The 27,518-nt window shown below is 40.5% G+C and overlaps 1 protein-coding gene across 2 annotated transcripts; it reads right to left on the bottom strand.

Moving 5' to 3' along the window:
• Positions 1-306: 306 nt before the first annotated feature.
• CHIC1 (cysteine rich hydrophobic domain 1) lies at positions 307-19,664 on the bottom strand (the record flags this gene model as incomplete). 2 transcript variants are annotated; one of them, XM_082289628.1, is made up of 6 exons in its annotated part: positions 307-3,764; positions 4,451-4,510; positions 4,700-4,756; positions 6,406-6,561; positions 12,982-13,036; positions 19,495-19,664. In XM_082289628.1, the coding sequence occupies 6 exons, from the start codon at positions 19,662-19,664 to the stop codon at positions 3,714-3,716; spliced, it is 549 nt and encodes a 182-aa protein (XP_082145754.1). In that variant the 3' UTR covers positions 307-3,713. The 2 variants fall into 2 exon arrangements, with proteins under 2 accessions (XP_082145754.1, XP_082145755.1); XM_082289629.1 differs by having other exon boundaries at positions 3,744-3,764; positions 4,455-4,510.
• Between the last annotated feature and the right edge of the window lie 7,854 nt (positions 19,665-27,518).

The raw sequence follows: 27,518 nt of genomic DNA, 5'->3' as shown, positions 1-27,518 counted from the left end.
AAAAATGTCTCAAAGTGATGAAGCATGTCTGACTTCCAGCTTCTTTCAATGGCACAAGCCAGTGCAGTAATTGTAGAAAGCAAGCTCAGTTAGAATTTTATTTTCATTTAAAATAAAAAATAGAGAGAAAACTCTCCAGATGTGAGGTCCTGTTAAAAAAGTGGCTGTTCACTTGTAAACAGAATAAAAGTGTTAAGAACACAGTTTCATACAGCTTAAACAAAACCACTTTTCAGAAGCAATACAAGTATGTTACAACACTGTAAGAACACTGAAAGCAGAAAACAAAAGAATGGCAGAAGAATCATGTAACATTACTTACTAAAGTGATAAATAATTTATGGTAAATGTTAATAGCTTGACATTTTTATTGCTCCAATGGTAGTGTGTTGACAAGAAAATGTAGTGAACTGTCAGTGGGACAATAATAAACATCCATTTACGGTTTTGCATACGGAGTTTTGTACCTATCAAGAAAAGCGTAAGAATTTTTTTTTGTATTTATCAAAACCACACCAGATTTAATAATTTTTTTTTTCCTGTTTTAAAGTTACCCATTTACAACTGAACCCACACTCCCTAGACTTGGGTGTGCCTGTTTGAACACTTTAGTGTTCCTCCTCTGGGAAAGCACCTTTGCAGGTGCAGGTGGGGAATCACTAAGGAAGAGCTTTGATGCTCTGCCAGTGTTCTGTACTCCTTCAATACTCTCCCAGACACAAAACTTTCTAGATACAAACCCGAAGATATCCTGGATAAAATCTAGAAACAAAATTAGTGTCACCATGCTTCTGTGAAGAAATAAAAACTGATTTGGTAGACAGTAGCTGCTTTTAAAAATCTGCTGCAAACTCCCACTCCTGAGAGGGACCAGTTCCCTTTTCTCCTTCTCTGCACAATGGTGTTGGAACCAGCCAAGGCACTTTCTTCACCACTTCCACTCACTCTGCTGACATTAATCTGTTACATTGCTACAAATTCTGACAAATATCCTCCACAAACACTTCACCAACTCATGCTGATCATTTACTGTCAAAAATGAGATTTCCAGCCTCGTGAGACAGAATTACCTGTGATGTTTCTGTACTAAAGGAGAGCCCAAGCAAAAAGAAACCTGTGGACAGAGTTCACAGCAGTACTGCCAGCTGCCTTCACCTTTCAATGAGCTATGGATCCTGTGTCTTTCACATGCAAATATAATACTGCTGCTAGTTTTGCATTTTAATGCAAATTTATCTACTTATTAAAACATGGAGCTTACTGTAAATGACAGGTTTGGCTCTGGTTCTTTACCAGCTGCTTTATGGCCACATAATTAAATGTCAATTAAAACACAAAGACATTGTTTGAAGACTGCACAAATAATAATTAAAGACAAATTAAAATGTATAGGATTTATGTACTTAAAATGTAAACCTTAAAAACTAATATTATGTGCTTAAGTGTTCAAGGCCAGTTTGGATGGAGCTCTGAGCAGCCTGGGCTAGTGGAAGGTGTCCCTGCCCACGGCAGGGGTGGAATGACAGGAGCTTTAGGGTCCCTTCCACCCAACCCATTCTGTGATTCCATGGGAAGTGCCTGTTCTCCCAGTTGGAAAAGTACAGTGAGAAAATCGAGTCACGTGAAAAAGAAAATCAGAACCTGCTGAGATTTCTTGAGTTTTTTGCACAACAAAGTTCTGGCAGAACAGTAAGAAACTTCCATTGTTCTGTTAATTACTCCAGAAACTCATTTGTCAGGGAAACCCAAAGAACTGGGTGTGCCATTTCAGTTTTGGTTTACCCTGCCTTTTTCTGCCATTATTTTCTCTGCTTCCAGTTAACACTCATCCCCCCCCCAAAAAAGAAATAAATTGGACACAACACTTTGCTTGGTTCTGCAATGGAAATCTGAGTTGCAAGGTGTAGCTAATGGTAATTTCAAACAACACAGGAGATTTTTATTCATGTTACAAATGCAATTACACATTTAGTTGTCACCAATCTACCAGTCAAAGTTTCTGCATGAAATGTGCAGATTTCAGACTCTGAACTATCAGTCTGGGACTGGAAACAGCACCAACTTCCCTTTGAGTAACAACTTGCATAAAACTGGCCTTCTGTAAACACTGTGTACAAGGAATCTGACCTACTACAGCCATTAGGATGCAATGGTCTTACAAATACTGTATTTTAATAGCATATTGCAAACTGGAGAGATGCAAATACATTCAGAGGAAGCCCCAAGTCACCCTGAAACTAAAAAGCAACTTGGGATGATGTTGCAGGGAGTCAAGATGCTGCAAAGAAATGCCTGGACACTGATAATGAAATCCACCACAACTTGCAGATACTCAGTTATCTGCTGGGTTTTGTTATTTCTAGCTAGAAAAGGCAGAGAACTTGCAACAATTTCCATTTGCTTTCTTTTATCGTGTAGTCTTGCTTAGGTCAGCCATTAGAGGAAGTTTTTCTACAATAACTTCCCTTCCTGAGATCAGGCAAACAGGGAAGAATCCAAAATAATACTGAATTCCACAAGGCATTTGTGGCTCTCCAGACAGTGCCTGACTGCCAAAACATATTCAGGAGCCCTTTCAACTGTTCCACTTCCTCCCCTCAGCATGTTTTGAAACTCCACTTTGACTGAGATAAAACTTACTTCCACCAGAAGGGACATCATGTCACTTAACTGTGAAAATGCTGAAGTACAACCACACACCAACAATAACAAAGGTGCTACTTCAGCTTTGATTTGGCTGTTCCTAATTTTTCTCCTTTGTAATGAAGATCTCTGATTCGAGGTTAATTTTTCCTGACTTCAAAACAAAATAGAACTTAACATCCATGTATTCCTCACTTAAAAAGAGACTTTAGGGTATTTTGTTAATAGCAGCTGCCATCTACCCCACAAATGCAGCTTTTTCAGAGGTGAAGATTTCAGCTTCATATTTGAAATACTTTTCAAAATAAAGACAGAAATGCTATGCATTTTTCATCCATTTACTAAACAAAGTGCAACTGAGCCCTACACATCTGCCATACGTACAAACTCTTTATGGCTTTCCCATAAAACCAGTGTGGATGGGTCTGTACAATCCCAGGGGAACGAGCACATGGAACAGATGCTGGGGGACTGTTGGCAATAGAATAAGAGCTATAATACATTCTGTAAACCTTGGCATACACACTTTACATTATGCAAAGAGTCAATATTTACAAATCCATAGTGGGTAAATTAATGCACCCCCCTAATGTAAATGATGATTTTGCAAAGTGCAGGACAAAACCAGTGCTGTTGATTGCAAGTCCTATGCAAGCAGGTTCTACTAAAATCATTACTACTGGAGTTTACCTGGATATTCCTACTGAGGGTTTCTAGGATTGCAACACTTAGGATGAAATATAGGATGCACATTGGAGGACAGCAAAGAGAGAAATTAATAAGGCAGCATGCTCAGAACAAGTTTAAGCAGCACTGATGTTAAGATCCCTAGTGGCAACTCTATCAGTTATTGGTAATGTTAAAAATTCAGAGTGCAACATAGAAGCCTCGTTTAACATAAAAAAATGTGCAAATTGTTCTCTTCTTAACAAAAGAAAGTAACAGCGAGGAAGATTTCTACTGAAGAACATTTTTAAGTCACAGCAAAGTAGACCATCTTCTTTCCAAAATCATCTACAAGGCACTAAGGGTAGAAAATGACAGGTAACATGAAAGACCAATGTTGTTCCTCAGTCAGGTCGAAATATGGGGTATTTTGGTAAGAACTCTATTAATATTACCTGTTCAAGAAGGGAAAAAGACAAGAACAGAACACAGTAACCAAAAAGTTCAAAGCTTCAGCACAATTTCCATGCAACATTAGCTAATTCATAAGGCTAAATATATCTGAGATAGTCTGTGAGGAGGGCATGTTCCCCAGGGTAACAAAACAGAAATTCCAGTCATGCTGAAATAGAGGGATTCTGGATACTTGGGGTTTTTTGGGGTGGATCTCTCTCCCTAAAGTCTACACAGTCTTCACAGCTACATGTTAAAGTGGATAGGGGAATGGTAGAACCACAGAAATATTCGAAATTCTGCTTTCCTAAAAGGTCTGTCTTGTTTACAACCATGTGAAATTTGGAGCTGGCAAAAAAAACCTACCAAAACAAACCAAAACCACAAAAGAAAAGGTCCAACCAAAAAACCACATTACTATAAAGATGCAATATTTCTGTAAAATTATTTGAATTAAAGGAATTATGAATACAACTGGAAAACGTGGATAAGTTAAAGAACTAGGGACTGGTGCTGGTGTGGGAATCACTCCAATGCAAGTCTCAGTGGGTCTCCCTCTTTCCAAATTACAGACCAAACTGCACATTTATCTGGGAGAGATCTTTTTGCACAGGGTCACTAAGTGAAGGATTTTCTCTATTCCATCATAGTTCTGTTGAATAGCAGTAAGAACAGAAGCAATACTCACATACTCCATCATATTGCTAGTTTCACATTTCCTTTTACTCAGCTTCCAGTGCAAACCAAGCTAAGGAAATAATTAACATAAAGGATTAGCACAATCTTGTTTGGATGGGTAATGCAACAAGCATCAGCTATACTGAATTATAAGGATCTATTATTTAGGATCAGTATAAAGTATGGAATTACAACAAGACTCTAAAATCCTTCATGCCAATATTCCTAAAGCTGAAAAAAACAAGTACTCTATTCTTACCTTATGATATAGTCTGTTATTTTCCCATTCTAGTAACTTCTGGATTGATCTTCTAGTCTAAAAAGTAAGTCAGAACTGTATCAGAGAATGGTTCAGCAGCCAGTCTCATCCAGAAGAACCTCACTACTGCATTTCTGGCTTAAGTTAATTTATAGTAAGTTAGATTTATTTATAGTAAGTTAAGTTTTATAAAAGTAGAACCAAGCGAAGAAGAAATGATGAGTGGAAATCTTATCACTTCAATCTCCCACTCCCCCTTTTTTTCAAAAAAGGAAGCACCCATGGGTGTTTTGTTAACTTAGAATCATTAAGGATGGAAAAATTTTTAAGATCAAGTCCAGCTTAGGCCTGTGACTTTTCCAGAATTCATTTAGTTAGTAAGAGACCCTTTTGAATTTGGTGTTTTTACCTACCACAGCCAACAACAACACAGAGTCTCCCACATTCTCCTGGCCAAATCCTGCAGTCACTGCAGGTGTTCTGCTGACAACACAGATTTCCATACGTGTAATTTCCAGATTTTGCTAATGGAATTGTGATCTGGATCTTGAAAAAAACCCTCACCACCAAACTCCAGCTCACAACAACTGGTGTTTGTATTTTCAATTCTGGATTACCAAAGTGTGATCTTTATGTCTCTTTCCACAGCTGTGGAGAGGAGATGATTTCTCAAGTTTCAGTGGCTTTTAAGATCACAAGGAGACAACTGTGATGATGCTGCATGGTATACATTTAATTTTAATCACTGCATGATTGTTATCACCCTCACACCCCCACGGAAGTGCCATCATTTTCCCTACTTGGTGCATTTTCTCTGTAGCCTTGAGAATTGCATTAATACTGCAACACCACTGGGCATTTATTTAGATTTTCACTGGTACAAGATACTAAATATGGTTTTAAACCTGCAAATACTCCATTTGTATCTCTCAGGCATATTCCTCTGCAATAATTACATTTATAAAGGCAGTTCAAATGAGCTAAAACAAGCCCCCTAACTTTTTAGTGATGCAGTTTCAGTGCACTTCACCAAGTTAACACATTAATGCACTTCCTAAACATTTACTGCTGTGATAAATCAATTCTAAATGTAAATCACAGAGGTAACTGAAATCATGTTTACCTGATACTACTGAAGTGCTTTTCAGAATTATCACTTTGAACCCCATTACAGAAGTGGTCAACTCTCTGTTGGGGGGGAAGTCTCTAGAAAATACATCGGTGCTTGTTCTTAACAGAAGCAGCACAGTAAAATATGGCAAATAAACCACAGCTCTGAAATGTTGTGATATTTATTGCATATTAAAAAGTGATTTTTAAGTTAAAAAATATTTATTCAGGGGGTGGGGCTAGCAGGGATGGTGAAGAGGAAAAGTGATTTTTCAGTCTGACACACTTTGAAGGTCGGTGTCCAGTTCTGCACTCATTTAACTCCATTCTTAGACCTTGAGAAATCCTGGAAATTTAAGGTATCATATAGTCCATCCTGTTTGAACTGAGATGGGATCAGCTATTCTTAAAACTATTGATTCAATTGGTAATTTGGTGTCATTTCATATTTTTTCTGGTTTCTCAGGTGGAGACCAGAATAACCTTTTGAATGTGAGACCAAACCAGGGTTTGAAAATGGGGAAGATACCACGAAAAGTTATTTAATCCTACCAGTAATTAAAAAATCCATAGAGTAAGATGAAACATGGACTCACTCTTTTGTTAAGACAGACCACGGGCCACAGGCTGCAGCCCAGAGTGCAGCAGCAGCACAGGCAGCCACAGAGCAGCCACTTCACATTGACAGGGAGGTTCTTCTTCAGGCAGGCGTTCACTCGGCTGATGCTGGTCTTGAATTCCTCAGGGGCCACCTGCAACAGAAGGGCTCAACTTCAGGGAGAGCCAGCACAGGTGTATTTTCTCAGAAATTACCTCTATGGTTAAAATGAAACGTAAAATTGCACAATCTTCTAAAGCACTGGTCACCCAGTGAGCATGAAAAGTCATTTTCCTGCAACAAATTCATATCTGGTGCGTGCTCTGCACAAACTTGAATTAAAAAGCCAAACATCTTTTAGATGAACAGCCTCATCCATATTTATTGCACCAGTAATTAATCAATTGGCCTGAAAACACAGTGAGCTCAAATAAAATCAGAATTGGGACACAGCTGGGCAATACATGCACTGGCTACACTGACCAAAACCATGGAAGAATGACAGATCTCTGCTTTCAAAAGCAATGTGGGAGCTTTGCAGTAAAAATATGTATCACAGAAAGGGAGAATATTGTCCAAATTAATGTCATACCAATCTAAGCCTCCACTGTGCCTGGGTGAAGGCTCTGTCCACAAGTAACTTCCTGAAGTGGCCCACACTGAAGCCACAACTTCCCTTGTGGCTGCTTCCTAAAATAGGGAAGCCTAGAAAGAAATACACTGGATTGTATTTAAGGCAGAGCAATGCAGCTTGGTACAGGGTTAGGAATAAAGCCTACTTGTTGAAAACTAGCTGCTCGAAAAAAAAGGAGTAAGTATTTTATACCTATACTGCCACTGCAGTCACAGTGGAACCCCCATTTTGTATCAGAAATAAGCTCTTTTCTTATCTACTCACATATCCCAAAGCCCTCATCTCCCTACAGAATCCAAGTCACTTCCATCTGACAAGTCAAACATGGATTTGAGGCAGTAACTCCGAGATGACACTCTTGACTCTAACACAATCCAGCATTTATTTGAATGCACAAAGCAGAATAATCAGAACCAACTTCCAGAGACTTGACCAGGCAGGCACAACTCAAAACAATTTAAAACCCCATCTTTCCTAACTACTTGCCATGTTGATGAAAATCCCCTAGAATGAGTCTGTACACAAAGCTGTGCAACCACTCCATAACCCCCCAACCAAGCAAGGCCAGCTCTGCTCATCTGACTCTGCAAACAAGGGCAGCAGCACCGACAAAAGTGTTCATTTAATGACAAAGATCCTTTTCACCAGGGGCAAAGCCCCGGGGCAGGAAATGGAGAGGACCTGATGCTGCTGCCTCTGCCTATTGACAAGAGCTGAATTCTTTAAAGCATTGCAGGAAAGGGAGTAAATAAATACAACATCTGTTTCCTGGCCATTCAGGTCACCAGGCACTACTGAGTCAGGGGCAGCTGGGCTTGCACACAAGCCAGGCCTACAGTTAATAACATAAGAACATAATTTAAGTGTGATTATTTTATAGCAGGAATTATTAAATATACAGAAAGTCATTCTTTTCCCCCCCTCCCACATTAAATAGGCTGCTTTGTTTGACATCTACAAATGGAGCAACTAAAAAAATTTGTCTGTTTTACAACAGACACCTTAGTTTAGGGGGAAAAAAAAAAGAAAATGGCCAAAGAAACCCCCTAAGATCCTTTGTACTGGAACATCTGCAATGACAAAAAATCCCATTGTAATGTGGCAAAGTATCCTGTAGTTGCATGTCTCTGGAACAAGGTTTCATGGATTTCTTTGCTAGTGTCAGATCTTGTACTGGGATATAATAAATACCAGATGCACATGAGCAAAACCATTTCATCTTCAACGTGGGGGAATGTTTTGTAGGAAAGAACATCTGGGCTGGTTGTTTGCAGTAACCTCAGACAGCTGCTGCAGTCACACTGCCTCAAAGTAAATTGAGATTCCTACATTAATTGGCATTGTCAACTCTTAAGGAAGTTACATGAGCCTCACATTTAGGTATCTACAAATGGCACTTCCTTTGATAAATCTTCTAGAATTTTACATTCTGCTTATTTGAAATATAAAAATAAGTAGGGTTTCTTTTCTTGAACCCATTTATACTTTCGTAATGAGACTGCCTAAGAAAAGAGAATGTTTCCTTTTCCTCAAGACACAAAGTTCACTGGACCTTGACAACAACCCAGCCCAGCCTCCAAATCCAGCTGAACAAACCTGCCAAAGACAATGGAATGGCACGGCCCAGAATTCAGTTTAACAAGAATAACCCTTATCAGTGGTAACATTCAACACAAAGAGAACTCAACCAGATTCTTAGATCACAGCTGGCAGAAAAAATTTGGACCTAAAAAGAAAGCAAAGGGAGATTCCCTGTTCCTGTGATAATTTTTAGGGAGTCACTGTTCACATCAGGTTAACAGTTTGATCCTACGTTGTGAGAGCGAAGTTGAAGGACTCTCCTTCCTGCAGAGCAAACGGCTAAACCAGAAACCAACTCTGGATGCCACTAAGCAACAGAAAATTTCCATTTCAGGAATTTTGGTCTGATGTTTACCTCAATATAATATTACGAAAGCACCACTACCTGCTAACTCACCAAATATTTTCGTATAAAGGTGAATCTCTTGGATACAACATAAGATGAAATTACTTAACATGCTTTGGCTAACCCAAGCTATTGGATTGTTTCTGCCTTTAGGAAATGGAATTACAACAAGTATTTCTGTCACTAATGACACATCTTCATCTGAAACTAAAGGAACTGGAGATCAAGATAAGCCTCATGTTGTGATAAACAGAAGAAAGCACAATTGTTGCTCAGTTTATAGCTCAGTAACAGTTAAGCATTGTTATACAGTGATTAAGAACAAAATACCTGTAAACAACTGTTCTAATCTAATAATGAAATGGAATCCAAATGAAAGCCATCACAGAATTGTTGATTTTCTGGCACAATTTTAACTCCTGCCTTTCTTGCAGGTACAGCTGTTGAAAGGTGTATATGAAGTGAGCGAAGTATTTCAAACAAACAGAGAATTAACAGCTCCTCCTGCACAAAGACAGCTCCCTAAGAAAGCCTAGTTTTGAGTAATTCTGGAAATCTCTTGGCGAGTTTGTGTCTGGCTCTTGAAAAGAACGAGATAAGCACTTTGCTCCTGGCTGTCCTGTACACCTTGGGAAGGGACATTAGCTCCTTTTAGGAGGGAAAAAAACAAAAAAAAAACATAAAAGGAAAGGAGGGGGTGTCATAATATTTTACAACAGGATGCAGAGGATCTCCAAACACAGGAAGGGAGCAAGTAAAGCCCAGCAGGCCTGATCTTTCTCCTTCAATCATCACGATCACCAACCCTATCAATCACACGGCACAACGGGATCACAATGCCCAGCCCTCCCTTTATGGCTCACATTGCCCTGCACTGCACACTCCTCTCTGGGCAGGACCCCTTTTGTTTCAAGATCAGAGCAGGAAATTCCACTTTTCCCCTTAAGGATCACTGCCTCCATCATTTTCTGGTCACCTGGAGCAGTGTGTGCACTATTGTGCTCCACATCATGGAGAGTATTTTGTTAAAAGCTTGTTTAAGAGAAGTAATAATCCTGTAAACCTGAAGCACACAGAATTTAAATTTAACCACCATTTCAATTTAGGCCAAGGTCCAATTACATTATTAAAAGTTAAATATTGCCTCTGTATCAAGTGTAGTCAAATCTTTTCTTACAACGTTCCTTTGAAAAGAAGCCTGGCTTGGGATTTACAAACCAGGTGAGTTTATGTCTCATCCTGCAAGACAAATATTAATCCAGCTCAATTAGCTAGGCCCAACACCTGACCTACCTGGGATTCTCCTTTCCTTTATTATTTTATTGTCTGTGCTTTACCCACAAATGTACACATTCACCTCTCCCAAGGAAAGCAACAAATTAAGTCTCAATTAAACACTGAAGGTGTAATTACAAGCATGTAGCTCTAGGCTAACCTACAACAGCTATGCAGGCTCTGTAAAAGCAGGGAGACTGGGAAAACGGATGAAGGAGGGGGATTCCAGATTTCAGAAAAAGAAAATTAGCAGGCTTGCTGCTATCATTATGTGGATGGGCAAACTGAGGGCAGGAAGCTTAAGTAAATTACTAACACAAGAGTATGGCATAAACCCCAAAAGTTTGTGCTTCTGGGAGAAAGGTGTAGCTACAGAGTTTTCTCTCATTAGGATTTTCATCCTGCTTAAAAAAACCTACATCTTTTACACCTGTATTTATTCAAAAGAAAATCAGTACCACTGAGAAATGCATCAAGCCCATCTAATGGCTTCATCTCTTACACTCCATTAGCAGATGGGATATATTATTAATATCAATTTACAGTGGATAGCAAAGCCATTAAACTTAATGATACACAGGCAATATGAATAAACTATGATATTGTCTTAAGAGTAGCTGAGGACTAATGCAAGTTAAGAGTAAACATTTTAATCCCAGTTTGTAAATATACAATCGCTGTTATTCATAAATTTTGACTTCACAAAAAGCAAAAAAATTACATTTTAACAACAGAAGAGCGTGAAGTGGTGTCTCAGTTGACTACGATACTGATTATTGTGAATTATTTAACAGGGTATTTGAAGAAAACCTTCTTACTGGAAAAAATGACTGAATTTTCATTTTCAATAGGGATTAAGATGATTGACTGCCTCAACCAGAGGAAGAAGCAGATTATTTATTTCTTGCAATTGATGAAAGTATTAAAAACCAAAAGACCCACAACTGTGGTTTTTAATGTCTTTCATGGCAGTGTGTGGCAGGCAGGAAGAAAAATGTGTTTACTATCTTGTTTGATTGGTGCTCTCCCCTGACAAAAGGGAATTCATTTCCTTCCAAGGTCTCCTGGCTCAGAAAGCCCCTCAAATCCACAAGATAACAGAGCATCAAGATTCTCAACAGAGAAGCATCCCTATATACAGCAAATCCCTGCCCATGGCACTCCTGGAGCACTGATCACATCTACAGAACAAGAAGGGTAAATGCCAAGCAGAAGAATTTCCTCTTTCCTTTCTTTGCTAAATTAAGTCCGAGCACTCAACTGAACTTTAAATTAAGCTTCTGTTCACTGTCTGTTTAACAAGAGGAGGACAATCAAGCAGAAAATGTGACAGCCATCGATGCTGGTATTAAAAAGCGTAGACCTGGTTGTAGGTTTGGTTTGTTTTTTTAATAATCCACATATCTTTTAGAGAGACACAAAGAGATAGAATTATATCATCAAATTAAGTTTTAACATTTCTTACTAGGGATTTTCTACAGGCTTATTTAGAATAAACTACAACTTGAGTAAAAGAACTTAAAATTGTTTTTTCCAAAATGTATTGTGGCTGTTCAGTGATCAGAAAGAGCTTCCCAGAAAAGAACAAGCCTCGCACAAGGTGGTGAAATGCAGTGTTGTCAGCAACCCTCACACTGGAATCAGTAGGATTTGTCTTTCTGAGCTCAGTGAGACCCTAAAGCAAGGCCACAACTTCCAGGCTGACTTCCAGCACCCAAAAACTCCAAGCAGAACCTGCTTCTCAGGAGTACTGCTGTCAGAGCAGCCAGGCAACTTCAACACAAGGATTTTATTCATTGTACTCTGGTGTGAAAATGATGGAGGAAAAAGCCCAGATGGATTTGGCAGAGGCAGGAGCAACCATCCAGCTGTGTTCAGAGTATTGTTGGTATGACTCAACCTCTGCAAGAGGCTGCAGAGGGAGTGGAGCTCTGTGGGATGACATGAGACAAAGGAGAAAGAGCCAAATAAACTTTTTCTTCACAACTTCTGGAAAAGATACACAAGGGGGATATAAATCGAAGCAAAAGCAAAGCACTAGAGAGTAAAACAGCAGGACGAAAAATATTCAAGAGAAAAAGAATTAAACAATTAAAAGATTAAAAAAATACAATTATGAAAATAATTTAAAACTAAGAATTTTGTGAAAGTTAAATTAATAGCTACAAATTACAGTTTCTTATACTTGCGTTTAGTAAGATGACAGGACTCCAGAGAAAGCAAGAGACTTTGTCACCACTGATTTTCAAAACTAAACAGTATTTGTGAAAATTACTAAAAACCTACTTAATTTGTAGCTTTAACACTATATTTTGTTCTGTAAAGCTTCAGATAAAATAGATTCACTTCCAGAGATCTGTCTAAACAAACTCAAGGCTTGTCAGGCATACTCAAAAGAGAGGTTTAGTATTTGAACTGATTTAATTCACCCAGGAGGGAGCACAAACTCCAGGTATTTAAAAAGCAAGGTTAAATGAGTCTTGCTTTCAGGTCTGCATGGAAACAGTTGGATCCATGGTAAGCTTTGCTGTGCTTGGAATGTCAATAACGATAACAATCACTGCAAAAAATCCTTCCTTCTTGTTTCCAGCTACACTGAGGGACTGGGCAGCAAGCAGCTGGGTCACACAGGCCACAGGTAACAGTCTTTAGTGGGTTCATGCTCATGTATGCAACACAGAAACCACTGGATGCACTGGGTGTTCCCATTGAAAAGAACAGTTTAATCTCACACTTACCTTCCCTGTCAGAACAGAAGGAAATTCTGTATCAAACTTGTTGCTCAAGCCAAACCTTGAAAACAAAAGAGACAAACAAAATATATTCCACCTAACTTATTTTGTTTCCCTTAATAAAAAAAAAGAAATAAGAGTTTTAACTTTAAAAAGAAACCATTATTAATTTAATTTGTCCTTACATTATTTCACGAGCTTTTGATCTAAGTTTATGTAAGGTCTCGTGTACCATTCATAAGGTCATTTACAGACAGAAACACAGCTTTACTTCAGTACCTCCAAAAGTGCAAAAATTCTTTTCCAATTGGATGGCAGTAGCTTTCAATCTTTGATTTCTGGAAGAAAAAACCCTCCAGCTGTGAAATCCCAGATTTACTAGGTTCAACAATCCTTTTACTTTCTTGCACATGCAATTGTTCCACATGCAACAGATGAAGTTTAAGGAACCCATTCATCATCATCTTAGACATTTATAATCATGTGCTTTTACAAACTTGCTTCAGGCTGAGTTAAACTACCTCATGCAAAACATGTAAGAGCCTACACAAAGGACAGTTTTACAACAACTATGAACTTCAAGGAAATTAAGTTTTGGGTATCACTGCGACTACTCTTCACTGAAGTGCTCTGGGGTTTGAGCAAAAGGTTTTCATTACAACCACTGAAAGCTACAGGGAGCTGGATTTGGCTTGTAAATCTGTCACCACTAATTCCAAAACTCCTGAACCTCTAAAATTCAGTAATTCAACAAAATACAGCAGCAGCTGGCCCTCAGCTACAATCTGTATGTTTGATGAGAGCTTAATGTTAATTCAGTAAAGTTAAATATATTGTACATCAAGTCAGCTCTGCTAAAGTATCTCCTGAGTATCTGTGTTCAAAAAAATCAAAATACCTGGAAGAATTACTGCCAAAAAGAGGAGCACAAATACATTTGGTATTGTAGGAGTTACTGAAGAAACAAACTTTGCTTTGAGTCAAACTGACACCTGCCATACTTCAAACTGGTCCCTTGTACCAATACCAGTATTGCTGAAATATCACAGAATTGTGGAATGGATTGGGTTGGAAGGGACCTTAAAGACCATCTGGTTCCAACACCTTCCCCCGGACATCAGTGCCCATCATTATATCACCCATACACACTCCTGTGCACTCTGTAATAACTCAGATATCCAAAACTGACAATGGCAATTGTTCAGAAGTATGCAAAAAAAGTCAAATCAACCTTAAAGGAGAGAGAGAGGAAAAACAGAAGAACTTGTGCTGTCTCTAGAAATCCAGTAATTGAAATGTTTGGCAACAACACTGGTGAAGTTCAATCCAGTTCTCCAATGAATAATTTAAGTTAGAGCCTCTTGTAAAGAGCTCTCTCTTGTAAAGAGCGGCAGTTGTGTAAAACATTACAAAAAAACTCCAAACAGCAAAACCAGCAAGATTTTAGGCAAGCACAAAGGTTACTAATATAGCACATTTCCATTCTCTTTGTCATCTGGCGAGTCAGCCTCCACATTTTGTACCTTTTCTTTTTAAGCTGAAATCTCCCAGGTTTTGTAATGTTATATATTTAGTTTTAAGGAAGCTTGGAGAGCAATGAAGTAGCCTTTTCAGTCTTAAAAAAAAAAAACAAGACTGAAATTATAAAGCACATACACAAGCTTGCTTTGAGGAACACAGACTTTTCTGTGCATCAGCAATGGAACAACCTGAAATGATCACAAAGTAAGGGCAATCAGACAACATAATAAAAGAACTACTGGAAAATTCAAGAATTATTTACTCTACCCATATAACAGACCAATTCCACTAAATTACGCCAAAGGTCCATCTTGTCCACAGCACTGACTTAGAGTGCCCAAGAACAGAAGCTTAGGAAACAGCAAATGAAATGAAAAAAAGAGCAAACATGTGCTAACTGTTCCCCAGAACCTTCCACTGACCTTCTACAATTCAGAGTTCAAACACTTCCTAAACCACACAGGTAGTGTCTTTTATCTCACTGATCACATATATTCATTAAAATTCCCTTTGCACCCCAATTTCCATAAAGAATGAGATAAATTAGTGCTTTCTGATTAATAAATCTGATTAGGAATGCAAGATCACAATATGTTTTGGGTTAAATTTCAAGGCTGATGTCGTGAAACATATTAAACCCCCCAAATTTTTATCGGTTGCCAAAACACTCCCTTCAATTGCAGCACATCCAAGAAACCTGAGTTACAGAAAGGCATCTCTCACACTGACACCTGTGAGTGGCTAAATAATTTAACTTTATGTTTTAACTATATTTAAAATACTATGTTTAGTAAGAATCACTGATGGCCTTTAGCTCAGTTTTACTAAAATATCTCTAGAAGCTTTACAGAATATTCTGTGGTTATTTACCACAGAGTTTAGAAACATTAAACTCCTGTTAGATGGGGCAGGAGGTTGACTCAACAACCAAATAAAATTAAAAAATGGAAGCAGGATGTTCTACAGTTGTACAACTTTGCAAGCAGCTTTGTAGAAGTACTGAAGTGTTATTAGAATCTTTAATGTAAAGAAATTATTATCTAAAGTATTGATCAAGAGGTAATTAATTTAATTAGACTTCCTACAACAGATTAGTGATCTAGCATGAGCAGGCCTATGAAATCTTCTAAAATTCAATATATTTAAAAATCACTATAGCATCAATTCCAGTAGCTGTCCTTTAAGTCATATAAAACATCAGTTGGTGGTGATTTATTTCTGGGCCAGTTCTGTGACTCCTCAGTCAGTGCAAGCTGCCCAAAGTGTAACATTTAGAAATTCAGATCAGTCACCCACGTCCTTCAGCTGCACTTTTCTCACTGCATGACAAGTACCTCTACAAGCCAGGACTGTTTCCTATAGGCTGGAACAGAACTAGGATGACCTCACTTGCCAGTTCTGTCCCTCTTTCCCTCTTTTCACGGATGGCATCAGGCAAGTCCCATCACCTCATTTCCCCCCAGCTGTAGAGTGGGGAGAACACACATTGTCCTAGGGAGCTAAAATAAGAGAAATGCCTAAATCCCTCAAATTAAAGACTGAAATGAACATCCTGAACCAGCAGCTGCAAAACTCACCTGCAACAGGTACAAGATAAAGTCTGTTAGTTCATAAAGCAGGAGCTCAGCTTTTCTGTCCCCACAACTAAAACAGGAAGATTTTGGGAACACCTTCTCACATCTAGAAGAGAAATATTTACAGGTGCTTTGCCTTTTTATTTCTTTTGACTTAAACCTCACCTCATTCTCATTTCTCCAGCTTTGCCTTTTTATTTCTTTTGACTTAAACCTCACCTCATTCTCATTTCTCCCACTAATGTATTTCTAGATAGTAATCAGCCTTACTAGACTGCACAAGTAAAACCTGTTTAGTCAAGCTCTCCAACCTCCTTTGAGCACAGCTCCTTTCCCCATACCTAATCCAGGTTATGTTTAACCTCTCTGGAAGAGTGGAGCTCAGACCCACACTGCTCTTCATGAGGTATCAGCTGAGCTTTGTCCGGCCTCAAGAGCCCTGAGCTGAAATCTCCTTAACATTGAACATTTCCCAGTTCAGGACATTTTCTTGTGGAGCCAACAGAACTACCCAAGAGAGTCCTTACCCATGGATGATGTTTTGGAAAATGAAGTTTTTGGTAACGAGTAGAAGGCTGAGGTCATTTGCTATTTTAAATATGTGGAAGATGGAGCAATACTAGATAATAATCAAATGTCATCTTATCTCAACTGGCTCTTCCCTCCCTTCCCCAGCTGATGACAATAAGCTTTTCATCAGCACCTGGACTGTGGGTCCCTGGGGCACTCCTACAGAAAACAGGATAGAATACCAAAAGTTCACTTCTAGCCATAACCAGGAGGTTTGCAGACTTCAGCAGGAATCACAAGCTGGATACTAATGGCAAAAATATGTTTAATGGCTAATTCATTACCTCATTACCATCCACCCACATGGACTTAATGATACGGAAAAATTACAGCAGATAAATAAAACCTTATAACCAGGTTACAGTTTGTTTACTGTTCTGTTTTTGCCTTTGCTTTGCTAGGCATGACTCAGTCTTCACTATAAACATGTGTGGAGATACTTGGATACACTAAGCAGAGTCACACTGACTATGAAAGAAACAGCAAACAAGGTGTTTATAACTCATCAAAATGGAATTTCAGAAGAATAGGCATTTACTAGGACCTAGTAATTTATCTGTGCTAAAATTAAAAAGCTTTCAAAAACAATACATACAACAGAGAGAATTTTTTCAAAGAATCCTGGACAAGATGAGCATAGATTTTACCAACCATTTTTACACACATCCCCTCTGACTAAAATAAAACAAATAAGCTTTACGTGGTCACTCCTACCATGCACAGGGGTGGAAGGGTTAGCAAAAGTAAAGTGGGAAAAGCACGATCCTGCTAAATACCCTCAGAAAACACTTGGAATTTATATTTAGTCCTGTTGGACACTGCAAAGAAGTAATTCTGTTAGAGTGAGCAGCTCACTGGCAAGGTCATAACAATAAAAACTCTCATGCAAGAAACTAACACAGTGCTTTGAATCTACCAACTTGGGAGTTTCATAAGAGAACTGCACATGAAAAGCTGAAGCAGATGACCCCAGAATTTGAGAATTATCCCTTCTCTATACACCAAAAGTATTCAAGAAGGCCAGCGTCAGGTGAGGAACAGGAGACATCTGAAACAAAAATCCAAGGAAACAATGGCTTTATAAAGATAACTGGTTTTGTTTTTTAATAATGTCTGACTTGTCAGGACATTTTCATTAGCAGTGCTCCAGACAGGTTCAGAAAACAAACCCAGGTTTTCCTGGATGACGTCTCTCCCTTCAGTAACTGGAGCAGGCTGCTTCTGCAGCCAACTGATTTCAAAAACAGCAGCATCTGTGTGATCAAAAAGTGACAGAGCTCCAACACACAAACTCTTTGGGAAGCAAAATAGTTCCCATTTAATAGGAAGTTAGGATTACATACTCCAGTGTCCAGGGTTTACTTGCATTTTATTGATAACATCCACTAACTGTTTTTATCAGTATAAGGAGATTTAAAAATACATCATGAGCTGATAAAAGCTGCCTCCTACAATGCAGGTAGGTCCTGTTACAGGAAGAAAGCTGAGAGGAGTGGGAGAAAGGGAAAATAAGTTGGATGGGGATTCAGCTCAGGTAGTTACAAGGGCAAGTAGCTAGCTGAGGATTTCCACATCACTAACAAGGGTGCTTTTTTTTGATGTAGACATCACTAGTTCTTGGAGATGCTCCTGCCCATCCCAAAAAGATGCTGGAGCCAAGAAGGAACTGTAAGTAACATCACTAACACACAAAAAGCAACAGAGAAAGCAAAGCAGATGATATGTTTTTTCCAGTTCAGCACTTAAAATCAGGTAACTCATAAGATGCATACTTGGTATTCTCAGCATTTTGCTTGTGTTCCACCTCTCCTTTAGCCTGGCCAGGAGCTATTTGGGGCGAAGACACAAAGAAATTCCATCTGCACGAGCAAATGCAGTGCGGTGCAGCAGAGCAGCTCCCCACTGGCACCAGCTCAATGCAACCCTGATCCAGGCTTCTATGAGGACACAGTATCAAATCCAACACTACTTCCCAAGGGAAGGGACAGCCTTCCCCACCCAGTGCTTTTGCTGCAGGGAGTTAGATCACACTGCACCTATTTACAGAGAGAAATGTGAATTTTATGCAATCCAAAGACAGAGCCAAAGCAACACAAGCTTGGTGGGTCTCTGCAACACACAAATTTCAATACCTCACTCCCAGCCACGAAAATTAATGTGACAACCAACAACTTGTTAAGGATGCACTTGGTTCTATTAATTCTTCAGCTTGGTGGAGCAGGAATGCTAAGAAAATCCCTACGAGTAAACATTACATATAAGGAAACACAGCTTGCTCATCTTCTGTTCAACTGTTTAAATGAGCAGCAAACATTCTGGCTCACGCTGTGTTCCAGTGATAAAAACACTCAATCTAAACCAAAGTCACAACTAAGTTTGGAGCAGATAAAGTACAGCACAGGCACGAGCCTCCTCTGCAGTGCAGTGTGGGGGCTCCCTGGCTCAGCCGTGGCACAGAAGGGTCACAGCGAGATGGTTTGAACAGGCTGTTCGTCCTCGCATCGCGTGGACTTTGCTTTTTATCTAACAAATTGTTTGGATAAAGAGGAGCAACCAGGGAGGGCTGCCAGGGCTGCGCTGCAGCCTCTGCACCCAACAGCCAACTCCGGCTGTTCATTCACGACTGAGGCTTTCCTCGAGCTACCGGAAAATACTGACGTTAAATGCACAACTCCCCTCGCAGAGCAGGTGAGGGGGGCGCAGGGCTGCGGCTCTCGGCCCCGCGGGGCGGGAGGCTGGGGCCGACAGGGCCGGGGCACGGTGCTCCCGCTGCCCTCACCCCTCCCGGCGCTCCCGCCCGGCTCCACCGCCCCGCCACACCGGCCCCTCACGCTGCCCCCCGCTCCTTCCTTACACGGTGATGTGCCCGGCGCCCCGTACCGCTACGGGATCGGGCGCGTCGCGGGGCCGGGGCAGCTCCTGGCTCCGCACCACGGGCTCGGGCTCATCCTGCTCCTCCTCGTCCTCCTCCTCCAGCTCGTAGATCGTGTCGAAGTCCGCCATATTGGGCAGCAGGACGCTCATCGCCGGCCCTCCCGCCGCGCCTGCGCAACGCCCGCCGCGGGCGGGGCCGCGCCTCGGAACAGCGGCGGGAGGGCGGCGCGCAGGCGCAGCGAGACCCGGCCGGGTGCGGGAGCGTGGCCGCGTCTGCAGCCGCACTGTGTGGGGAACGGCCCCGGGCTGCCCGCGTCCCCCAGCTGTGCGGGCTCTCGGAAGGCGTTGCCCCCCGGGGAGGCGGCGGGGAGCAGGTCGCGGCCGGTGTTGGTGATCGGAGGCGGCCGCTCAGGTGCGTGGCCGCCCCTCGTCGCTCCCGGGCGGCGGGTAACGAGCCGGCACGGGGAGCTGCTGAGAGAAGTTACTGTTGGTGGTTATAGGGAAGCCGGAATAACTTCGTTGAACTCTTTAACTTTTTTTGTAAAGACTCGATCTAGGCCTTTCGTGTTACCTCTACTATCGTTAGCATTCCTCACTCCCCCGACCTCCCTTCCCGCCGCTCGCACTCCTTCCCGCTCCTCAGGTGCGTGAGGGCGACGAGCCGGCGCGAGCAGCTCCTGAGGGGAGTTTTAATTTGCTGGTCACAGGAAAAAAAAAAAAAAAAACCTTTTTGGATTTTAATTTGCTTTCCAAAAAAAAAAAAAAAAAAAAAATCGCATCAGCATTCGGCGTAGAAGGGACCTGAATATCTCTACTATCATTATCGCATTTATAACTCCCCTTTGCGCCTCCCTCAGGTGCGCGCGCGGCCCTTCCCGCCTCAGGGCCGGTGCGAGGGGCCCCTCAGGGAAGACGGGGGCAGATGCTGAGACTCCTTTTTCTTAACCTCTTTTCCAGGTGTGTTTCTGTAGAGGTTTAAGTAAAAACAGCCGGGTAGCGTTTTCCCCGTTCCCCTCTCGTTTTTGCCCTCTGTGTCGCTCCCCGGGGTGGCTCAGGTGAAGATAAGGGAGGGCGGGGGCTGTAGAATTTTCTCAGAGCTTTGAGGTGATTGTCTGGGATTTGTTGGTGAATTTGGAAAGTGAATTATGTGCAGGGTAATGGTGTGGTTAGAGGGAAGAAAATCCCCATAGGAATAGCAAAACTGGGGAAAAAAATTCTCTCGGAATGATTCAGGGGAATGCCCCCATCAGCACGCAGGTGTAAACTGTTATTGAGGTAATAAGCACTTAATTACTCACCTACTGCAAATGGAAAGTAGCCAAAAAATTATTGGTGTTTGTAATTGCAATAGAGGAATGAAAAATGAAATTCTGAGGGAGATGTTGGTCTTTTTTAGTATTAGCATAGCTCCTATAAAGTGTTGGCTCTCGTATGTGTCCAAATTGGAATTCCTGACCTGTAGGTACTCTAAGAAAGAAGCTCACCTCCTCCTGCATGAAGTAAAAATGGGTCTCCATCCCTGTTTGTTGTTTCCAGGAAAATATTTTTTCACACATCATCTTTATTGTTTTTCAGGAGTTTCTAGACTGCAGCAAAATGCAGATGACTTGACGGTGAAAATTTTTGTTGCCTCCGAAAGTAACATTATAGGAGCTACAGTTTTATCAGTGCTGTGTGCTTGTACTTCAGCACATTATCCATCTGATGTGGAGCTGCAGGTAAATCACACTCTGAGCTAGAGAAAAAAATTGAGACTAGTTGTCATAAAGTGAAATTACATGTTCTATGTTCTCTGATTTTTGTCAAAATACATTTTTTTTAGTGTTGAATGATGTCAGTAAATTGCAGAGAAAGTAAGTCATTGACCAAATATTTAAAATACATCTTGTTTAGAAACATGATAAAAAAATAGAGAAAACTATTCTATACTTAAGGATCTGATATTTTTTCTACTCATCTTCATCTTTATATAGATTCATAACCCATGGAAAGAAAGTGTTGAAACCAGTAAAATAAAGTTATATATGGGGGTATTAAAATAAGATACTTGTCTTCATTTTACTCTCAGTTAAATTCTGGATGTCTGCTTTAACTGGTGTGAAAACCAAAGAGGTAAGTCTTGTAACTGAGAGCACTGGAAAAAATGATAGTTCTGATGCTGTGCATTTACGTTATAGGCTTTACTCTTCAGTTGAGTTTGTCTGAGTTCGTGGTAGCTTTGGTGAACCATCCACAGGAAAGGTCAGAGAACCATAGAATGGATTGGATTGGAAGGGAACTTAAAGCTCATCTCATTCCACCCCCTGCCATGGACAGGGACACCTTCCACTATCCCAGGCTGCTCCAAGCCCTGTCCAACCTGGCCCTGGACACTGCCAGGGATCCAGGGGCAGCCACAGCTTCTCTGGACAGCCCTGCTCTGGCTCCCCTGGAGAAACTGCAAACAAGCTGCAGTGCCTGTTTTGACAACTGTTATCACCATGAGACTTTGACCACAAATCCTTTGCTTTTTTGCTACTTCCCCATAGATTTTAGGACTCATGATGCTTAGAACTTGTGTGGGACTCCAGGCTTCCAAAACCCAACACCTGAACCAATGCTGAATTATGCTTGACTGGTGTTCTGAGCACAACTGCAGTGCCTGGTATCCTCTTGGCCAGCATTTCCCAGGAGAAAGGGCTAAATGCAGACTTCTGGGTTCAAGGCTATGTGCTGGTGCTGAGTAAAAGCCAGAAAAATCGTGGAAGAGTTAAAAATGCTGTTCTTAGCTCATTAGGGAAGCATTTTCCAGCACTGTCCCTGCAGAATGCTAAATAACGTGATGAAAATTAATTGCTTTCTCTTCATGGTGCTACAATATTTCTTGTTTTCCCAAAGCTTTGTCTGACTGCTGATTTTTATCAACATTACTGATATATTTCCATTTCTTAGACTATTCTAACCTGACAATTGAAGAGTTTTCACAGGTGCTTCCAGACTCAAAGGAATACTTTGAGTAGAGGGACACAGGTGGGGTTTCCAGCTCCTACCCAGTGAGATGTGAAATGCATTTTCTTAAATAATTGGATGAAGATAAGTTTATAAGATATTTGGTATCTTCTTCCATGTTTAACTATTGGTGCTGGTGGTTCAATGGCAAAACTGGCTCCATGCTGGATGAGTGGAGGAGTTGTGCTGTCTGACGAGGTGTGCTCATTGCTCTGGAAGAAAGCAAGACTGTCCCAAGTGGCTAAGGAGCAGTTCCTGTTCTGCTCATGTGAATAAATGGGAGCAAAAGAGGCAACTTGTGGGGTTTAGACTGGGATTTCCCATGGTTGTGACACTGTGCCCTCCTGGCATGATCCAGCTTTCACTGGGATAAGCACTTCAGCGCTGACTTGGGATGTGGATCAAGCTCTAAGAAGATTGGTGTTAGATTTTTTTTTGAGCATTTAGGATCCCCTTTGGATGCTGTAAAGCCATGCCTGGTTCCCATTCCTTGCATGTGTTCCAATAAAAAGGTCTTGAAAATTTTACAAGGATGGAAGAGCGAGGGACAAGCAGAATGTGTGCTAGAAATTGAAATGAACCCCATGGACTTGTCTGCAAGGATGAACAGCTGTCACATGAGATCTGACAATGGTGACACTTGGGTGTTGGGGCAAAATGTGGCAAACACGAACACGTCCAGCACAGTCTCATGTTTAATAGAAAAACCTCCATTTAATGCAGCCTGGGTTTTGCTTTAACAAACAAGCCAGTGTTACAGACATTTCAGTGGACATTGTGCCAGAAGGACATGTGATGGCATTAAGGCATGAGCTCCAAAGCAGGCAGTGCAATAATTTGCTGAATTGAGTGTAAAATGAAGCATAACTTACTGTGTGACCTCTTTATAATGAGTGTCTGAGGTATTAACAAACCAAGAAAAGAAGTGTTTTTGATTGGAAAAGGTACTTTGCTAAAGCAGCTTCATATTTAACATCTTGTGCTTTTAAATAATAGATTGAAGTCAAAAGCTCAGCTGAAGTTTCAGTAGACTTTTCTTTTTATGTGTATGCATTCTCTCCTATAGCAACAGTGACTGACTGGGTAAAAATAGACTATTTTAGAAAAAACACCTTTTGTGTCCCATGTCTGTATTTAAAGAATGTCTGTTTAGTATTGGGTTTGAGAGAGGTAAATACTACAGGGAATTTTTTCAGCATGACTTACCAAACTTTATGGCTTCACAGGAAGAAATAGAAGCTTCATTTTCAGTAGTTCTTTAGGATGCTGTTTATTTGATGAAACTATTATGCCATAAAAACTGAAAGATTTGTGGAGGGATGATGGTCTCTGGCAATGTTTAGCCACACAAATTGCTTCCTTTCTTGGAATCAGAAGTGTTCTTATATAGAGCATGAAACACAAAGAATAGAAAAGCCAGGAATTAAACCAAGGCACAGCATTAAATAAAGACACTGTTGGGAGAGCATGGAAAGGGAGTGCTGATGTGGGCCTGAGAGATTCTGAGTCTTCTTCCAATGTACTTTTTCCCTGTTCCACACATATCACCGCCACACAGGCATTCTTCAGGAGAAAGAATATACAACAAGTGATGTCAGGCTGGCTCTCAGAATTCCCTCATCTCAGCCATGTGTGTTTCAGCACAGGTAGAAGGTGTTGGATAATGGGAATATACTCTTAGCGCTTGGAGAATGGGTTATCAGTCTGGTGGACAAACCCTCATGCTTCTTGATCAACTAATGCAAACCCTTTTCCCAAGCTGATTTGCGTTGCAAGTTCCCATTATTTTGTTCAGAAATAGAAATGTGGAACTCATTAGGCAAATGTGGATGTGCTCGTTTATTGAAGGAAGGCAAGTCAAGAGTCCTGTGACAGGTTTAATGAAACTGATCTTGCGATACAAATATTTTGCAATTTTTAGAAGGGTTTTAGCTTTGTGCAGGGCTCTGCAGTTCTGTGCTGGTTATACTGAAAATGCCTCAGGTAGATCAATTTTCAAAAATAATCCAAGTTTCAAGAGGTTGTCAAGTTTCTCATCCAGGTTTTTTTTTTCACCAGGATCACTACTACAAACAGCCAATTAGGGATTTAAATGACGCTTTCTTAGTGAACTGATAGTTTAACATATCTTATAATGAGGTACTTGCCTGTTTCTAGTCTAAACTCTCTGTAACTAAGGAAACATCTGTATTTTTCATTATTTGCTCCTCCAGATCAATATTTAGAAGTTGATTAATGAAGCCGATTCACTGTGGTGCTACACTGAGTGTCAACAGGAGCAGTTTGTGCCCAAGTCCCTTCTTGATTAAGTATTTCTGGACAGTGGGGCTGAGGAGGGCAATTCTTCCAAAGCTTTGGCACAAAAATCGACATGATTCAGATAAATGTCAGAAGGGATTTGCTGGCTGCTGGAATTAGACAGTCGTATGATACAAAGTTTCCTTTTGATATCAGCATGGTGTTAAAGGAGCTCACTACCTTGCAAACTCCAACCACCAATCAATCAGCTGAATTCAAACAGTGTGATGGTTTTCTATTTACATACAGTGAAAAACACAGGAAACTTGGAGACCTTGGGGAAGATACCCACTGGGTGCAAAGGATGGCATTTGATTTATTAGTATTTTAATTGCTTAACAGTGCTAAGGGAGAGTACAACTAAAGTCCCTGGAGAATTCTTCAAAGGAAGAAAGATAAATATTGAAAAATGTTATTTATATAGCCTTTAGTGTTTCATCCATGGAAATACCAAAATTAATACAGGGGCTGATCACATCTGCTGAAGTTTCTCCTTCATGGAAGCAATGCTGAAGAGTCAAACTCAGCTGCCCAGGGAACAATGGAACGTGAGGACTTTGTGGTGCCTCCACCCCAGTGCATGTCCTGATCTTGTGTTCCCATGCTGGCAGAGCATGACCATGGATGGGCTCCTGCCAGGCTGTCCTGGAGTCCTTAATGGGCCTTTAAATGCACCAGCATGAAGTGCTCGATTTGTTTTTTGATTTGGGATGATGTCTGGCTCATGGCATAGCTACAGTCTGATAAAGTGTCCAAGGCCTGCGAGAGGCAGGGTAAGGATTTTCTTTTAGCTGCTTGCCATTTTCCCCTCTCTCTGGCTTCCCAGCCTCCTCACCTGATACTCTGACTGCAGTTAATCACTCTCTGATAGAATTTACTAAAAAATACCCTGATTAGTCTAGAAGAGTTTAATATTTTTTTCCTGAGATTATTTTGAGAAACAGCACTTAGGCTGAAAGGGATGTTATGATCCATATTGGGGATAATTATGCACAGCAACAATAAGGGGAATAGCTTCTTACTTAACTGTAGTCAGAGAAGATAATCTGATACACTCTCTGTAGGCTTAGAGATAATTTTCTAGTGGATGAAAGAGACTGTCCCCTAAATATTTATTAACATATGCTTTGGATACATTTAAAATACATCTGATGGATAAAATTCAGGATAAAGATCATGAAAAAGGAAAACAATTTTTATTGACAGGACTGGTATTAAACATGCCAGAGGAGGTGCTTTGTATCCCATTCCAACTCTAAAAACATCTAAAATAGGCTCGTTTAGAATGATTCCTTTATCAACTGTGGTTGTTCTGAGTGCAGTCAGTGGCTCCTCTGCCCCGTTTGTCAGAGCAGGGTGGTGTTTCCTGACTGCCTGGAGCTTGGTTAGAATCTGCAAGATGATGATTTCGAATATGTTGAATGTGGACCTGGTAAATAACTCTGTGTTTCATTTCAATTTTGTCATAAATAAGAAGGGAAGAGAAATCGGAAGCAATGCATTTCTAATACGCAAACGTACTCAATGGTGTGTTGTATGTTATAGCTGTACTAGCCATCTTCCTTTTGATATGAAAACTGATTAGAGAAAAAAAAATCTGAAAACTAGAAGTTTCCTCTCTCTCCATTTCTGTGCCACTGCTAAGCCTCACAAAAGCCCTCTCCTGGTTTCCATAGAAATGGCCCTTCTGCTGCTTTGAGGTAAAGGTCCTCTTCCTTTTTTTCTTGCCCATCTAAAGTCTGAGTTTCCTGAGAGATTATTTTATCTTCTACATCCTTCATGTATGGAATGCCAGTCCAGGTGGAGGGGCTGATGGAACTGGGGAAACTTCCTCTCCCAAGGAAAAAATCTGGATTTATTTGACTGAAGAGCAGAGAAAAAAGGCATGTGTGTGTCACATGTACACTTCTGTGAATCTGAACAGAACCAGGGCTGTGTGTGCATGTTCCACAACGTGCTCTGTCTCCTAAAATGTCCTTGTGATCCCAGTGGAACATCAGTGAGCGGACTTAGGAGATCCTGAGTTAAAGCCATGCAGATGTCATCTCAATTTCTCATTGGGCTGAGTTTTATAACTATTAATATACACAAGATTTTCTGTTTACAGTTTGTTTGCATTAGAATACACCCATTTCTTTGAACCATATGATAGGACATGACTAGCAAATATATTGGGGAACCACCCACAAAATGTTTACAGTGAGTAAGTTCTTAATATGTGTTACAGGATATCTTCCTAGTTTAGTTTGAGACATTTTGTCTACAAACATAATTCAGAATTAAGTTCTGATGAGTGTTATTCATGTAACTCCCAACAGAATTGCTTTCATGGAGTTACTCTAACAGAGTTATTTTAAAATAAATGGGGAATAATGAGGCATATCCTCAAATTTGTTATCTAGTGTTTTGAATCCAGATGATGAGAGCTTTGACAAGTTCTGTCCGTGTTGTTCAGTGCATTATCAATGCTCATTGACACAAAGAAAAGCCGAATTTATTCTGCTGCTTCTGAGAGCAAGAGTTTGAGGTTGCTGAAATAAGCGATGCAGGATTTTGAGAATGCTCCTTTCTCTTTGTGTTCTGCTTTTTTCCCTTTTTATTACCTTTGCTCCCCTTGACATTTTCAGGAATATTAAATTTTCCCAATAGAGCTGTTCGCTTGTATGCTATCAAAAAGATCATATTAAGAAATTCCAAAGAATAGTACTACTGAAGGGC

This window comes from Coloeus monedula (assembly GCF_965178545.1).
Source record: "Coloeus monedula genome assembly, chromosome: 12".
NCBI classification, from domain to species: Eukaryota; Metazoa; Chordata; class Aves; order Passeriformes; family Corvidae; genus Coloeus; species Coloeus monedula.
This window is presented reverse-complemented; position numbering and strand designations above follow the sequence as displayed.